The sequence below is a fragment of the Trichomycterus rosablanca genome, chromosome 14 (assembly GCF_030014385.1).
Source record: "Trichomycterus rosablanca isolate fTriRos1 chromosome 14, fTriRos1.hap1, whole genome shotgun sequence".
NCBI classification, from domain to species: Eukaryota; Metazoa; Chordata; class Actinopteri; order Siluriformes; family Trichomycteridae; genus Trichomycterus; species Trichomycterus rosablanca.
In genome coordinates this window covers 34373997-34391335 of record NC_086001.1, presented here as the reverse complement: position 1 = coordinate 34391335, position 17339 = coordinate 34373997, and the positions used below count along the sequence as shown (strand labels likewise).

General features: G+C 41.4%; 1 protein-coding gene across 1 annotated transcript; it reads left to right on the top strand.

The window, feature by feature from the left end:
- Positions 1-6254: 6254 nt before the first annotated feature.
- Positions 6255-7049, top strand: LOC134326320 (uncharacterized). The gene is made up of 2 exons (XM_063008467.1): positions 6255-6338; positions 6588-7049. Exons 1-2 carry the CDS (start codon positions 6261-6263, stop codon positions 7047-7049), a joined length of 540 nt encoding a protein of 179 aa, XP_062864537.1. The 5' UTR covers positions 6255-6260.
- Positions 7050-17339: the final 10290 nt, after the last annotated feature.

The following is a 17339-nucleotide window of genomic DNA, read 5'->3' as shown; positions in this document are numbered from 1 at the left end:
AACCTGGCAAATCCACCAAGGTTAGAAAAAAAAATTCTCACTTTGGTTATGTGAGAAGTAGCCTGCTGCATTATCAGATTGAGCTGATGTGCGTAGCAGTGGATGTAGTGTGCATTTGGGTACATGTCTTGTATCTTCTTCTGAACACCTGCAGTGGCACCCCTCATCACGCTGGCTCCATCATATGCCTGGCAGATGAGCTTACCCTTTTGATTCTCAGGAAGGATAGTTGCAAGACGTTCTTTTAGGGCTGTAGCAATGGAATCAGCAGTGGCCGACTGCAAAGGGATGAACTCAAAAAATCTTTCCTGCACATTGTTTTTAGCATCAATATAGCGTAGTACAAGAACAAGCTGGCACTGCGTGGCAATATCCATTGTCTCATCTGCCTGGATTGAAAGAAAATCGCTGCCCTGGGCTTCTTTGATTATATGTTCCTTCAGAACAGACAACATACAGTCCAGTAGCTCATTCTGCACAGTTTTTGAAGTTCCCTTAAACACAGTGGCATTCTCAATGTGCTCTTTCAGCACTCCATCAAGAGAAGCAACAAAATCCACCAACCCTCGAAAAATTCCGGGATTATCTGAGCTCTTACTTTCATCATGGCCACGCAAGGCCAGCTCAAAGGCTCCACAAAATTTCACACAGTCTATTATTCTAGACAGGATGTGCCGATTTTTTGTCACCTCTTCATTGTGCCTTCTAACAGCAATCCTGTAACCTTCATCTAGCTGTTGAGCAATGCTAAGTTTCCCAAAAAAACTTAGCTTCATAGCATTGTCTAGATGGCTGCGGCTGTTTTTGTGCCGTTTGCATTTTTCTGAAAGATGTTTTAAATCTCGTACCCCGGTCGTTATCCACAACGCCTCCGTGCAAGGACTTTGAAATAGCAAACAGGGAAAGCAGTAAAAGGCATTACTTACGTTGCATCCAGCTAGCCAATTCTGTTTGTCATAACAAGAGCTGGAAAAGGCTCGGGTGTAGTCTCGTCCTCGATCACTTGCCTGTTGCTGAATTTGTAAATTGGGACGATCCGGTCCAAGCTTCTTGGTCCTTTTTTTTTGTTCCAGTGAACGCTTTGTGAAAGTGTTTCTTTGTAAAGACAAGACTGAATTATCTTTCATTATGGAAGAAATGCTGCTCCAATCTGCAACTAACTGTTTAACGTGAACCAAGCTGATGAACTGCAGCTGATTGATCAGTCAATAGGCTTGTTCGAGATGAACTGCGCCTCGCCTTGGTGGTCAGTGAGAGCTGCCGGTTGCAGTTGGGGGAGGAGGTTAAAAGAAAGCCGTCAAGTCGGACAGTCGCCACCTGCAACCCACGTGAGCTACAGCGGATCTCGCGGCGTTTGCCTTCTTCGTGGCTGATGAAGTGGATGCAGTAGAAATCGCTCTGCTTTTGCGTGAAATCGAACTAAACATTCTTGATCACTGAGCAGGTTAAACCCAGCGTTTGTTTTCCAAATCCATAGTGGTGAATATAGATGATGGTCAGCTATATTCACCACTATGGATTTGGAAAACAAACGCTGGGTTTAAAGTGTCAAACTAAGTTTCCGTAATCTGTAAATAAATATAGTTTTACTCATCATTCATTTATCTTGTAGATTGGTGAAAAAGAAAAGTTCTAACAAGCATGTTATCAAACACATATTTATGTTATTGAATAGATTTAAATATTTGTCTACAACAATTTAAATGAATAGACCTAAACTATGTAGCCTATTTTTCAAGACTGTCTATTGAGACATTTCACATGAAAACGTGTGAATACATAATTCCAAATATACGGTTTGTTCAAGGTAGAATTAGTGAATATGATAAACAATGTATATAAAAGTGTTCAAGAAATAATTAAATGGAAATGATAAAGTGCACTCAATCAGACCTTAATCATTATGGTTGTGTATATGGTAAATAGACTGCAATTATATTGTGTCAAAGTGGCTTAATTATCCAAACTGTCTAATTATATTGTCTACGTAAGGACTTAATCACATTTACCCTTCTTTAGGCTTGTTCCAAAAATACAACATTTTGTAGAGGATGTTGTCCCCCTCTATAGTCTTTCAGAATTTAGAGGTCATTTCAGACTCTCCAAAGGACAAGTGCAGGTACGATATGATAACCTTCTTTTCTCTCACTTACTATGTAGGATCTTATAAGCACCATTGGCCCCGTCTATATGAATCCACAGCAGACAAAATTGCCACTGACAAAGAGTGTCCTAGCCTGTCTCGAACCAGGAGTCATATATATAGGGGTATTTCAGACAGATTCAATATCACAAAATCCACTCTTGCCAAACATCTCCATGAGTTTTGTACTCACATGGCACACCACATTTCCTGGCCTTTAGGACAAACCCTGCACAATTCTTTGTTAGGCTTTCAAGCAGCTGGATTTACAAACACTATCTGTGCAGTAGATAGATGCCACATTCATATTCAGAAGCCACACTGCGACAACCCCCTGGCATATTTTAACAGAAAACAGTTCTATTCTATCATTCTCACTGGATTTTGTGACAGTCACCGGCAGTTCACCCACATCAGCGTGGGTCATCCTGGTAGCTGGCATGATGCCAAAGCCTTTCGCCTCACAGAGGTTGCTTGTCTTTTAGAAGAAGATCCCCTGTCTGTCCCTGGTCCCACAAGGGATGTATATAATTGGGGATTTAGCCTACCCTCTATTGCCCCAACTGATGAGGCCTTACAGAGACAATGGGCACTTGACAGCTAGGCAGAAGCGCTTTAATAGAAAACTAAACACTGGCCGTGTGGTCATTGAGCATGCCTTCGGCAAAGTTTAGGAGACTCCGATGCCTGCACATGAGGAATGTCCAGTCCATCAGCTCAGCAGTGTCTGTTGCATTCTACACAGTGTTTGCTTGGAGCCAGGAGACCATGGTGATGATGTGCAGGATAAAGAGGAGGATGAACAGCATTCACTACAACCTCACAACCAAGATGCAATTCATTATAGAGACATAATAAAAAAAATGTTTTTGTGTCATCTTTAACTTTATGCCTTTTGGAGATAATTTTATCTTTAACTTGCTTAACTGTTCACAGTAACAGTAATTTTGACCGGGGTGCCCAAATGTTCGCATGCCACTGTATTTTATAGATGCATTGTTAAACAGTAAACTTCAGTATGCTCACCGATGTGCCCAGTATGAGTCACTAATGAATAATGTGGTTAATAAGTACATTGTACAATCGTGTAGAAGTTTGTGCTTCTTCGAGCACTGACAAATCAGTTATTTAGGCATTGATGATGAATAGTGGCTGTGGTTTATTGAAGATGAATCTCTTAACACAATCATCATCTGAACAAGATTGTTTTGTTCTTCCAGAACAGCTTATCTTCTGGCCTTGGTTCTTGTAAAGAAACATGACACCATGCTCATCCACACATTTTTATTTATGTAGCATATTTTAAAATGTTTACAAAGTTTACAGAGAAGAATGAAAAATAAATCAAAGTGTAATAGTGATCGTGGTATTAAAACAGTTAAGATATAAAATATTAAAGCAATTTAGATTGCCTTATATTAATAAAATTAGAAGACAAGAACCATCAGAAGTTCTAGAAAAACATCAAGATAAAAAGATCTGTTACATTAAAGAAATATCAGGTAGCTTACTCGAGTCTTTTCATGATATGGAATGATAATTATAAAATATGTTGAAATTTGTACGAAAATAAACTGTCATGCTACTAGAAAGCATGATAGTATTTCGCACATATCAGGTCTTTAAGACAAATAAACTGAGATTCACATTTTAGAATGAAACGAAACAACCGCCAGAGGATTCAGCGGAGCTTCTAACCAATGAGGATTAAGCTCTGTCGTCATCAAGCTGTCTCTCAGGCAGCGCAGCCCGTGGAGAGCAACTGCAGCGACCGGTTCCGCCGCCTGAAGCCGCCCCGCTCTCACGAGATTATAACCAGTCTGTCATCGTGACGCGCCAGTGGCGCCGACGCAAGTCGGACAAAAACAACTAACCGGCATGCACCGTACCGAGCCAGGCGGCGATCGGTCTGCACAGCGCCGGGTTACGTCGAACAAGCCTACTCTCCACGGGCTGCGCTGCCTGAGACACGGCTTGATGACGACAGAGCTTAATCCTCATTGGTTAGAAGCTCCGCTGAATCCTCTGGCGGTTGTTTCGTTTCATTCTAAAATGTGAATCTCAGTTTATTTGTCTTAAAGACCTGATATGTGCGAAATACTATCATGCTTTCTAGTAGCATGACAGTTTATTTTCGTACAAATTGCAACATATTTTATAATTATCATTCCATATCATGAAAAGACTCGAGTAGGCTACCTGATATTTCTTTAATGTAACAGATATTTTTATCTTGATGTTTTTCTAGAACTTCTGATGGTTCTTGTCTTCTAATTTTATTAATATAAAGCAATCTAAATTGCTTTAATATTTTATATCTTAACTGTTTTAATACCACTATCACTATTACACTTTGATTTATTTTTCATTCTTCTCTGTAAACTTTGTAAACATTTTAAAATATGCTACATAAATAAAGCTGTGTGGATGAGCATGGTGTCATGTTTCTTTACAAGAACCAAGGCCAGAAGATAAGCTGTTCTGGAAGAACAAAACAATCTTGTTCAGAAGATGATTGTGTTAAGAGATTCATCTTCAATAAACCACAGCCACTATTCATCATCAATGCCTAAATAACTGATTTGTCAGTGCTTGAAGAAGCACAAACTTCTACACAATTGTACAAATGTACATATTAACCACATTATTCATTAGTGATTCATACTGGGCACATCGGTAAGCGTACTGAAGTATACCGTTTTAGTATAACAATGCATCTATAAAATACAGTGGTGTGCGAACATTTGGGCACCCCGGTCACAATTACTGTTACTGTGAACAGTTAAGCAAGTTGAAGATAAAATTATCAATTTTCAAAATAGCAAAAATATGAAAAGGGCCCAAAGCAAAAGTTTGGGTACCCTGCATGGTTAGTACCTAGTAGCACCCCCTTTGGCAAGTATCACAGCAGAGTCTTTCAATTCTTGTTTGAGGGATTTTCATCCATTCTTCCTTGCAAAATCTTCCAGTTATGTGATATTCCTGGGCCATCTTGCATGCACTGCTCTTTTGAGATCCATCTACAGATTTTTAATGATGTTCGGATCAGGGGACTGTGAGGGCCATGGTAAAACTGGGTTATTAAGAAACTGCCATTTCTTAATTACATTTCAAAATGCTTTTTTCCAGTTGTGAACAAGCCATAACCCTAACAGGCTAATTAAGGTCTGAGACCTTGATTAAAGTTATCTGAGTGCTCAAATCTCCTAGGACCCATACTTTTGCAACATACTCCTTTCCTTTTTTCCACTCTAAAATAGTGAAATAAATTAATAAATAATACACTGATATTGCTTAAAATGTTGAAAAGTGTGTTTCATCTTTAACTTTATGCCTTTTGGAGATCATTTCATCTTCAACTTGCTTAACTGTTTACAGTAACAGTAATTTCGACCAGGGGTGCCCAAACTTTCGCATGCCATGGTAACATCCAATATTTCCCCGTTGCATGTTGTGTTTAGTCATAAAAGGTTAGTTTTTTCTCCCAGCAATTATCAAACTAATTTCATCACTAATGCGGATAATTTATAAATATATTCACTTTTTTTTAAACTGCAGTCTATACACACCACGGCTGCACAATGGCATTCACCGCTAATTGAAATGTGTTCATTTTGTGTAGGCTAAAGACCACTCACTAAATCTAAAAAGCAATTAATACTTAATGGAAAGATGTGTTTTGAGAGGCAATTTGGCATATTGGCACCAATACAAATTCATTGGAATAACGATCTACACCTTTGGAACAGGTGTGCACTATTTATCCATTAATCCTTTTGGTATATAAGGCCATTGTTTCATGTTACATGTGCTATAATGTCACAACATGGACAACGTCCTCATCAATTTAAAGGACAGCCAAGGGAATATCACCCTATGTGTACCAAAAACTGTTGCAGAAAGGCTGAAGCATGGTGAGTAAACAAAAAATGCATGATACAACTGTAATGGTTTTAGGAATACTTTATTTACTTTGATATACTTTTGCAGATAAAGAGTATTTCGCTAACACAATGACTCAAATAAGAACTGCAGGGAATACAAAAAACTACACCAAGAATTTCAACTAAAAGGTTACAATTTGTCAGCTGAAAAAATACGAAAAAAGCTGGGAAACATGCTTACCACATACAAGAGGGCCAAAGACCGACGCCGGGCAACTGGTGAGGCAAAAGTCACCTGGGAATATTACACAGTAAGTATATGATTAATTTTACAAGAAGTCTTAGACACTTATTTTACTACCAACATTTCACTTATGAGCATTCCTTGAGTTGTGTCCAAACCTTATGTCCTGATGTATATTTAAATATAATATAAGTAATAATAAGTATAAAATAATAATATAAGTACTGTATAATATTAGTGGATAAAAATGAATCAAAGCAAGTCACAGCAAAACCTTAAAACATTTACCAACTAATAAACTCTTTTTCTTTAACAGCAAATGGAAGACCTGTTTGGGACATCAGGGGTAGGTAGTGCACCACCAGGCACTCTCTACTCAACAAGTTTATTCCCAGACAAGACCTCGTCCAACCTGCCCTTATCCACTGAAAGGGAGCAGCCTTGCCCCTCTCATGCACAACCTAACAGTCCTGTCAGTGAGGAGCAGCCTGGTCCTTCGGCTAGCACAGAGAACCGGGCAACAAGCAGGAGAAGGTCAACCAGTCAACCTTCTTTTTATGAGACCTATGAGGCCCATGCAGAAAGAAGGACTGTTGCACTGGAGTCCCTGGTGCGGCCAGACCTGGAAAGGTGGAGGAGGCTGAAAGAGAGGAGGAGAAGAGGCTTTGAAAAAAAAATGTTAACGTACCTTGGACAAATTGTTGAACAATTAAAAGATATTTCAAGACAACAAGAAACTATTGTCAAGCTACTGGAAAGCAATGCTCCAACACAATAAATTATTTTGCAGACTAACTGCATTTTTCTTGCAACCTCATAACATAAAATAATGCATTGCATTTAAATATTCACCACAAATCTTTGTCCCCACAACAGGGCAGTGGTTGGCTGGTCACAATCCAAATTAATGTGACTGCACCTCTGGGGACCACTGGTACTCCGAGATCCCCTGCTGAATTAGCCTGGGTGCTAGTCACCCAGTTTCCATGAGCTGCCACGTGGAGGCACAGCAGGAGTCTTGATGATGGAGAGGCACTTAAAAATTGAATGACCTAAATGTCTATTAGTCTAGCCATAATAGAAGTGTGTAACATCTATGCTACATTTTATGGTGGATAAAAAGTGCTTCACATCACCCTGTGGTATAATTCCCACCAGCTCACAAAAGTAAAAAGAAAAGTGGGGTAAATGAAAAAGAAAAATATGGCGATGAATATTTAGATATGTGAACAAATCATGTCTCTATAATGAACTGCATCTTGGTTGTGAGGTTGAAGTGAATGCTGTTCATCATCCTCTTCATCCTGCACATCATCACCTTGGTCTCCTGGCTCCAAGCAAACATTGTGTAGAATGCAACAAGCTGACACTGCTGAGCTGATGGATTGGACATTCCTCATGTGCAGGCATTGGAGTCTCCTAAACTTTGCCTTTAGAATGCCAAATGCATGCTCAATGACCACGCGGGCAGTGTTTAGTTTTCTATTAAAGCGCTTCTGCCTAGCTGTCAAGTGCCCATTGTCTCTGTAAGGCCTCATCAGTTGGGGCAATAGAGGGTAGGCTGAATCCCCAATTATATACATCCCTTGTGGGACCAGGGACAGGGGATCTTCTTCCAAAAGATGAGCAACCTCTGTGAGGCGAAAGGCTCTGGCATCATGCCCGCTACCAGGATGACCCACGCTGATGTGGGTGATCCGCCGGCGACTGTCACAAAATCCAGTGAGAACAATAGAATAGAACTGTTTCCTATTAAAATATGCCAGGGGGTTGTCACAGTGTGGCTTCTGAATATGAATGTGGCATCCATCTACTGCACAAATAGTGTTTGGAAATCCAGCTGCTTGAAAGCCTAACAAAGAATTGTGCAGGGTTTGTCCTAAAGGCCAGGAAATGTGGTGTGCCATGTGCGTATTTACCAGAGTACAAAACTCATGGAGATGTTTGGCAAGAGTGGATTTTGTGATATTGAATCGGTCTGAAATACCCCTATATGACTCCTGGTTTGACAGTGTCCATAGACAGGCTAGGACACTCTTTGTCAGTGGCAATTTTGTCTGCTGTGGATTCATATAGACGGGGCCAAGGGTGTTTATAAGATCCTAAATAGTAAGTGAGAGAAAAGAAGGGTATCATAATAACATTAAAACCATCTGGATGATTATGTGGCTTCCACATACTTTATGTACCTCCACTTGTCCTTTGGAGAGTCTGAAATGAGAGGGGGACAACATCTACAAAATGTTGTATTTTTGGAACACGCCTAAAGAAAGGTAAATGTGATTAAGTCCTTGTGATGAAGTAACGGTAACTTACCCATCACGATGACATATGTTGATGTTTAACTTACCTGGGTAACACCATCCTCTGTTAAGGGGGGAGAAAGACCAGGAAGGGGGAGAAAGACCAGGAAGAGAGAGTAAAGTGCACTTAAATGAAATGTAAATAATTGTATGTAGGTGTAAGTACCATGGCCATCCATGTGATTTAATATAAGTGTGGATATTGATGTATTTACTAATGTTTAGCAGTGTAATGTGTGTATATTGTTACCTAGGTACCCTATAAATATATAGGACACACAGGTAGACAATAGGGGGTTCAGTCTACCATTGTAGAAGGAGACCACAACAGTGTGTGTGACTTTGTAGTCATGTGAGTTGTGAGTGAAAATTGTCAGAGTGTTAGTTTATGTTTGTGAACTTTTCGTTTTGTTTTGTCCAGTTGTACATTTGTAAATAGCGTCGTGTTTATATGTGTGCAGGGCCGGAGTTGGGCCCCTTTTTCAGCCCGGGAGTTTCATGCCCAAACCCATGGAGGAGCAATTTGAATAAATGAAACAGCAGCTAGCTCTTACAATGCCTTTTTATTGGGTATAAGTTCAGGTATATGTTGGAAAGTTAACAGAAAACACTTCACTTAAACATGTTTAATTCACATTTAAATCAGATAAAGATTTAAAAGGTAAAAAAATGTAATAAAGATGAAAACGTATTTACATTTGTACAGGAGCAATAAGTTGAAATAAAAATAATTTCAAATTAAAATTGCATTTGTCTTCCCCACAGAGAGGTGCTCTATTGTTAGGTTTACACTCTTAAATAGCTTCACTACACGCATATTTAGTAGGCTATAGACATAAGACATGGCTTATCTGCTGCTCTGAGGCTAAACAAACAACATTTCATTAAGGGTTAGCCTATTTTGCTGAATAACATAACATGCTTGAAGTTTTTTTTTTTTTTCTTTTACAATTTAGCCTATATTATGATGGTGTAAAATTGATAGTGATTTAGGCTATTTGTCTCCATTTGTTAAAATAAATTAGGCTATCGTGCTGACATCTTTCTAAATGTCTGAACAATTTAACATATATCATGTATATTCTCTACGTTATATTTTACATTACAAATAACTATCTTAGTTTAAATAACTCTGTTATACTATCCTCAGTACAGTAGCGTTGGAACGAAAACATTCCATTAATGAGTTAGGCTATTTAATATATTACACTTCAAATTAAGTTAATTATTTTCAGCTTCAAACTGGATATTTCTGGTTAATGGTGTGCATTGGGTTCTACAAAATAAACTACGCTAAGTTGACATTGCAAATGTTGTGCAATAGCCTTACAGTGACAATACAAAATTATTTCCATATCTCTCTTTACCGGCTGCAACTGGGGTCTGTCCTCTGGAAAACAGGTCTGTTAGTTTGGCAGCATCTTCTTCCAACGCCTTTCTTTTTTTTAACCTGGCCTTTTCGGCTCCACCTGGCCTCTTCCTGCCCTCCATCACCACCGACTGATGGTTTGCGCTGTTCTGTTGATATTTTTACTTTTACCGGTGCTCCAGAAAAGACGTATCGTGGGCCAAACCAACTTAAACATCTGGGAGGGGAGAATTCCCTCAGATGGTAGAACCCATCTACTGCGATGTAGGGCTGCGCTGTCAGATGAATGGAGAATTAAATGCAAAAAGAAGATTAGATAAGTGACAGATAAGTGTCAAAATTATGTTTCCCATCCAACCGGCCCAAACTCGAGATGGACATGAGCCGGCCCATCGGGAATCCTCCCGAATCTCCCGATTAGCCACTCCGGGCTTGTATGTGTGTAAATAAAGAAGGCGGACAAAGGAAGTAAACCTGAGTTCTCAACTTTTATTCCTGGTCCCAGACCAATCGCCCGACACTACCCACGGGGTTCGCCCCGTCACAGTCCTTACGTAGACAAAATAATTATGTAGACAGTTTGGACTTTAAGCCACTTTGACACAATATAATTGCAGTCTATTTACCATATACACAACCATAATGATTAAGGTCTGATTGAGTGCACTTTATAATTTCCATCTAATTATTTTTGGAACACTTTTATATACATTGTCCATCAAAATCATGGAGCCTGTCTCTCAGAAGAGGAGTTAAAAATGACAGCACCAGCTTCGTCATAGGGGGAGAGAAAGTCCCACTCCTATGCAAACTACCCATTAAAAGCTTGGGGAGGCAGTACACGGCAGAGCTTTCAGACAAACAGATGGGAAAAACCGTGGTGGAACAACTTTCAGAAGACCTGTCAAAGATTGATCAAAGCCAACTACCAGGAAAATACAAGGTCTGGTGTTACCAATTCACGCTCTATAGGAGGGTGATGTGGCCACTGAAAATGAGCGAGATCCCCTCATCCACCGCAAGTAAGATGGATGGAAAGCCAACTCATTCATCCGAAAGTGGTTGGGGCTGCCACGGTGCCTCTCTGAAACAGGCCTCTTTGGAAGGAACACCCTCCAGCTGCCCCTCCAATCTATCAGTTTGGGCTACAAGCAGGAAAAGACCAGGCTTGTGCTCGAGTTGAGAGAGTCCACTGACCAGACTGTAAGGAACGCGAAAGCCAAGATTCTGACAGGCCAGAGGCCAATTTGAGGTCGACCAAGCCGTCAGTCACCTGCAACACCAAGAAATTGTTGGCAGAGTCCAGACAGGAAGAGCAGGGCTAGGGTGGGGAGATGCGCCACGGTTCTGGTCCAAGGCCATCCGCAAAGAGAGGAAGGAGATGGTGGTGGCGGAGGTGACCAGAATGGAGGAAGAGCGCTATAAGATCAAGGCCGTATCGCAGGGCCGACAAGGAAGCTGGACAACCTGGGAGGGAGTTGCCAACCGAAACATCACCTGGGCAGACCTGTGGAAGATCCCGCAGGCAAGGCTTAGCTTCCTCATCCGCTCAACCTATGACACGCTCCCCTGTCCTCGGAATCTTCACCAATGGTTCGGGAGGGAAGAATGCTGCACTCTCTGCAGTACCCCTAATGCAAGCCTCCAGCACATATTGACAGGCTGTAAGATTGCGCTCTCTCAGGGACGCTACAGGTGGCGCCACGACCAGGTCCTGAGAAAGCTAGCTGAAGTACTAGAGGGGTGTCGGCAGGGCAGCAAAGGGCTACTACCAGCAAGAAACCACAACCACATCAGCTTTGTTATGGAAGGTGGGGGGAGAAAAAGCATCAAGCCGAAAGAAACACCTAGGCCCTTTTCTCCCGATCAGAAGTGGAACATGATAGTCAACCTCGACAGGCAGCTCCATTTCCCGGTCGAAATCATCGCTACATCTCTCCGCCCTGACATAGTGGTATGATCCACCAAGGCAAAAGCCGTGCTCCTTATTGAGCTCACAATACCAGCGGAGGAGGGGATGGAGGCTGCCCAAGAACGCAAGAAGGCCAAGTACTCAGAGCATGCTGCTGAGTGCCGGGAGGCTGGCTGGATCACTACCATCTACCCAGTAGAGGTGGGATGCCGAGGCTATGTGGGGCTGTTAACTATACGCCTCATGAGGGATGCAGGAGTGACCGGAGGGAACCTAAAGAAGGCAACTAAAGAGCTAGCAGAGGAGGCTGAGAAGGGGAGCTTTTGGCTTTGGCTGAGGAGCAGAGACAAGTGCTGGGGAAAGAACAACTAACCCCAACAACAAGCGCAGCAGGTAACACCTATCAGCTGCAGGGGGTGTCAGGGAGACGTCCCTGTCACCACTCCGCCACCAGGAGATGTTCCAGTATTAAAGGAGCGAAACGTCAATGAATAAGTGGTTCCTGGCTGATGACCCTGCAGCGGAAAACTACATGGGCGACCGGCAGTAATACCCAGCAGGCGTTCCATCGTCCTGTATATTTACTTTATCATATTCACTGATTCTACCTTGAACAAACCGTATATTTGGAATTATGTATGCACACGTTTTCATGTGAAATGTTTCAATAGACAGTCTTAAAAAATAGGCTACTTAGTTTAGGTCTATTCATTTAAATTGTTGTAGACTAATATTTAAATCTATTCATTAACATACATATGTTTGATAACATGTTTAATAGAACTTTTCTTTTTCACCAATCTACAAGATAAATGAATGATATATTTATTTACAGATTTTACAGAAACTTAGTTTGACACTTTATGGTCATCTATAGTCACCACTGTGGATTTGGAAAACATACGCTGGGCTTAACCTGCTCAATGATCAAGAATGTTTAGTTTGATTTTACGCAAAAGCAGAGGGATTTCTACTGCATCCACTTCATCAGCCACGTAGAACGCAAACGCCGCGAGATCCGCCATAGCTCACGTGGGTTGCAGGTGGCGACTGTCCAACTTGATAGCTTTCTTTTAACCTCCTCCCCCAACTGCAACCGGCTGCTCTCGCTGACCACCAGGGCGAGGCACAGTTCATCTCGAACAAGCCTATTGTCTACACTAAAAGTTTTAGTAAGCATCTAAACCCCGTTTTACGGTACAGGTCACATGGTCTACACTAAAAGTTTTAGTAAGCATCTAAACCCCGTTTTACGGTACAGGTCACAGGGTCTACACTAAAAGTTTTAGTAAGCATCTAAACCCTGTTTTACGGTACTGGTCACATGGTCTACAATAAAAGTTTTAGTGCACATCTAAATCCTGTTTTACAGTACTGGTCAGTACTGGTCACATTGTCTACACTATTGTAAACCCCGTTTTACGGTACAGGTCACAGGGTCTACACTAAACGTTTAAGTGTGCATCTAAACCCTGTTTCATGGTACTGATCACATTGTCTACACTTTAAGGTTTTGTGTGCATCTAAACCATGTTTTCCGGTACCGGTCACATCGTCTACACTTTAAGTTTAAGTGCGCATCTAAACAATGGTATAATATTATAAAAAATCCGAAAATAACATACAAAAATGATTAATGACATAGAAATACATCAAATAATCTAAATAATATCAGCATAATGCATGAAGCAAAAACATGTAAATGTGTAAGCATGTGTGTGTGGCCAAAAGTATTTGGACACTTGACCATGAGCTTTTTAGACATCTCATTAAAAAACAATGGTATTATAATTATGTGATCATTTGTGAGTTTGTGCCCTTTCAGTCAAAAGAGCATTTTTATGGGTGGTCAATGACGTTGCTCAAGAAAGTCTCAGTTATGTTCCAGTTCATTCCAGAATGGTTCAGTGGAGCTGAGGTCAGGGCTCTGTGAAGGCCACTAGAGTTTATTTAAACCAAGCTTTTGAAAGTTAAATATGTGGAATGATCTAATATAAGTTTGAGATTGAGTAACACCATCTCACTCCATAAGGTGTTTAGCACACATCTGACTGTTTGAACCAATTTTGGCAGGGTCTAGAAAATACCCACATTATAAAAAGAATCTACCTATTGTCTAATAATGGTGTCAGGAGCTCATTTTAGCCCAAACTGTAGCAGCAACCAGTGTGACAGCTTAGTTTTATTTAGCAATTCCAACTTTGTCAGGAGTATCTAGTGCAGTTCTTTACCCTTACTGTCCTAACTCTCTTAGATCCTTCTGGCATTCCCACATGTTAGGTTTTTTTGTTTCACAGCTCACAAACTCTGGAACTCCCTTCCACAATATCTTGCCTTATTCTTTTAAAATAATATTTAGAAGAAACTTTTGGTGACATGAGATTAGAGCCTCTGGTTTAGGTAAAGTTTACTTTAGTGCTTTAGGTGAAGTCTGGTTTCCTTGAATGTTGTTGGGAAATGTGTATATTTTAAAGGGTAGATAATTTTCTATAGGAGCTGTACACATACATTCTCACTTATACAGAACTACAGCTGCAAGAAAAAAGTAATTCCAAACTTGTTTATCTGCATTTCTGCATCAATTATTCATAAAAATGTGCTCTTCTGTGGTATTCAAGTCATAAAGTGAGTAAAGAAAAAAACACACCAATAAAAATATATCATTACAGTCCAGCCTGGAACATGAATCTCCTAGTTTTATTAAGGGTCAGGTGATGGAGCACTGCAGTAACATCATCAGGTCCTGGAGAAGGAAAGCAACTTAAAACATGATGATTCCTTTACTACGCTTAAAAGTTTAAAAGACATTTTATTGGTTGTTTGTAAGGACTTTGTTTCATCTTTTGTCTCATATACCACTACAGAGAAGGTCAAAGTGCTTTCAGAACAAAAGGGACAGATGACAGACGAGGTTGTTGACCTGTAGATAGTAGGGACACAAAATAATATACTGACAGTTAAATTACCATCATAAACAATCAAGGCACAATAAAAACGTGTTAGAATTCTTTTGCAGAATTCATTTACAGTCACCCACTCTAGATTGTTGTGGTGGCTCAATGGCGTTTTAGGGCTGTTTTGCTTTTCCTGCCAGGTATCAAGGTGCTCAAGTCCAAATCTGGTTGCTTCTGCCAGTAGGTTAGACTTGTTCATTGATGAGGCTTTCTATAAAACAATTACCCAAACCATACACCCATATCAATCATTAGTGTAAAATTCATATTTTAAAAAGAACAGCTTAGTCTTCAGATTGGAAACATGTTTGAAGAAAAGTAATGTGATCTACTACTACTACTACTTGCATAGTAGGAGAACACCTCAAACAGGATGTTAGTCGATCACATGGCAGCATACAGTCTCATACAATCAACAAAATGTTTAAGGGTGAAAAACAAACTCAAGGATCGAACCAAGGTCCTCAGAAGCATGCAGCACTAACACTACATTTTCTTTTTTTACAATATGGATACAAATACAGGCTGATCAATCTCGGATGTCAGTAAAGATGCAGACAAGTGAGCAACAATGCTTACAGGGGTTGGACAAAATAACTGAAACACCTGGTTTTAGACCACAATAATTTATTAGTATGGTGTAGGGCCTCCTTTTGCGGCCAATACAGCGTCAATTTGTCTTGGAAATGACATATACAAGTCCTGCACAGTGGTCAGAGGGATTTTAAGCCATTCTTCTTGCAGGATAGTGGCCAGGTCACTACGTGATGCTGGTGGAGGAAAACGTTTCATGACTCGCTTCTCCAAAACACCCCAAAGTGGCTCAATAATATTTAGATCTGGTGACTGTGCAGGCCATGGGAGATGTTCAACTTCACTTTCATGTTCATCAAACCAATCTTTCACCAGTCTTGCTGTCTGTATTGGTGCATTGTCATCCTGATACACGGCACCGCCATTGGATGCACATGGTCCTCCAGAATGGTTCGGTAGTCCTTGGCAGTGACGCGCCCATCTAGCACAAGTATTAAGCCAAGGGAATGCCATGATATGGCAGCCCAAACCATCACTGATCCACCCCCATGCTTCACTCTGGGCATGCAACAGTCTGGGTGGTACGCTTCTTTGGGGCTTCTCCACACCGTAACTCTCCCGGATGTGGGGAAAACCGTAAAGGTGGACTCATCAGAGAACAATACATGTTTCACATTGTCCACAGCCCAAGATTTGCGCTCCTTGCACCATTGAAACCGACGTTTGGCATTGGCACGAGTGACCAAAGGTTTGGCTATAGCAGCCCGGCCGTGTATATTGACCCTGTGGAGCTCCCGACGGACAGTTCTGGTGGAAACAGGAGAGTTGAGGTGCACATTTAATTCTGCCGTGATTTGGACAGCCGTGGTTTTATGTTTTTTGGATACAATCCGGGTTAACACCCGAACATCCCTTTCAGACAGCTTCCTCTTGCGTCCACAGTTAATCCTGTTGGATGTGGTTTGTCCTTCTTGGTGGTATGCTGACATTACCCTGGATATCGTGGCTCTTGATACATCACAAAGACTTGCTGTCTTGGTCACAGATGCGCCAGCAAGACGTGCACCAACAATTTGTCCTCTTTTGAACTCTGGTATGTCACCCATAATGTTGTGTGCATTGCAATATTTTGAGCAAAACTGTGCTCTTACCCTGCTAATTGAATCTTCACACTCTGCTCTTACTGGTGCAATGTGCAATTAATGAAGATTGGCCACCAGACTGGTCCAATTTAGCCATGAAACCTCCCACACTAAAATGACAGGTGTTTCAGTTATTTTGTCCAACCCCTGTGTTAGGGTGCCTGCGAGGTCTGGTGAACAGACCACCAGTTCCCAGCCTCGCAGGCGTTACAGAACAAAGGGCAGCGTGGCCTCAAATAGGAGGCCAGCTGATTAGGGCGAACGACCTGCAGGTGCGAGCCTCCTATTTAAGGGGGTGTCGCCACACTGCAGGTGTCGCACCTTTTGTTCTCTTTTTGTCCATGGCTGCATCGCATCAGTCCTTTTCTTTCATAGGGTTAGTTCGGTTCCCCAGGCACTGTATAGTGGTTGGGTGTGTAGGTCGTAAGGCCGAGGTATTTTTAGGGCTTAGATCTCTTTAATAAGAAAAGCTGGTGCGAGTCCGTGCAGCCCTCGCGCTGCGGTTTGTTTTGATTTCGCTACTTCCCCCGCTTGCATGGTTAGCAGCGGGCTAATGCTAGCGCATTAGTCATACGACCGCAGTCTTGTTAAGGCGCTGTCAGATTCTTGGAATCATTGGCGCTGGTTTGGCTGAGTGGTGTAAGCTCAGCACTGGCAGTGGAGCAACCCCGGTTCGAATCCACGTCTCTCTTCTTTATCCCGAGACCCGGGTTCGCGCCTCGCGTCCGCCAATTTGTTCCTTTGTGTTTTCTTTCTCTTTTTCAGTTGCCAGTGACGTCGGAGGCTCGATCGGGATTCCCCGATTTGTTTTCTGTTCTCCTTTTCCCTTTTTGTTTTGACGGTATTTTATTATT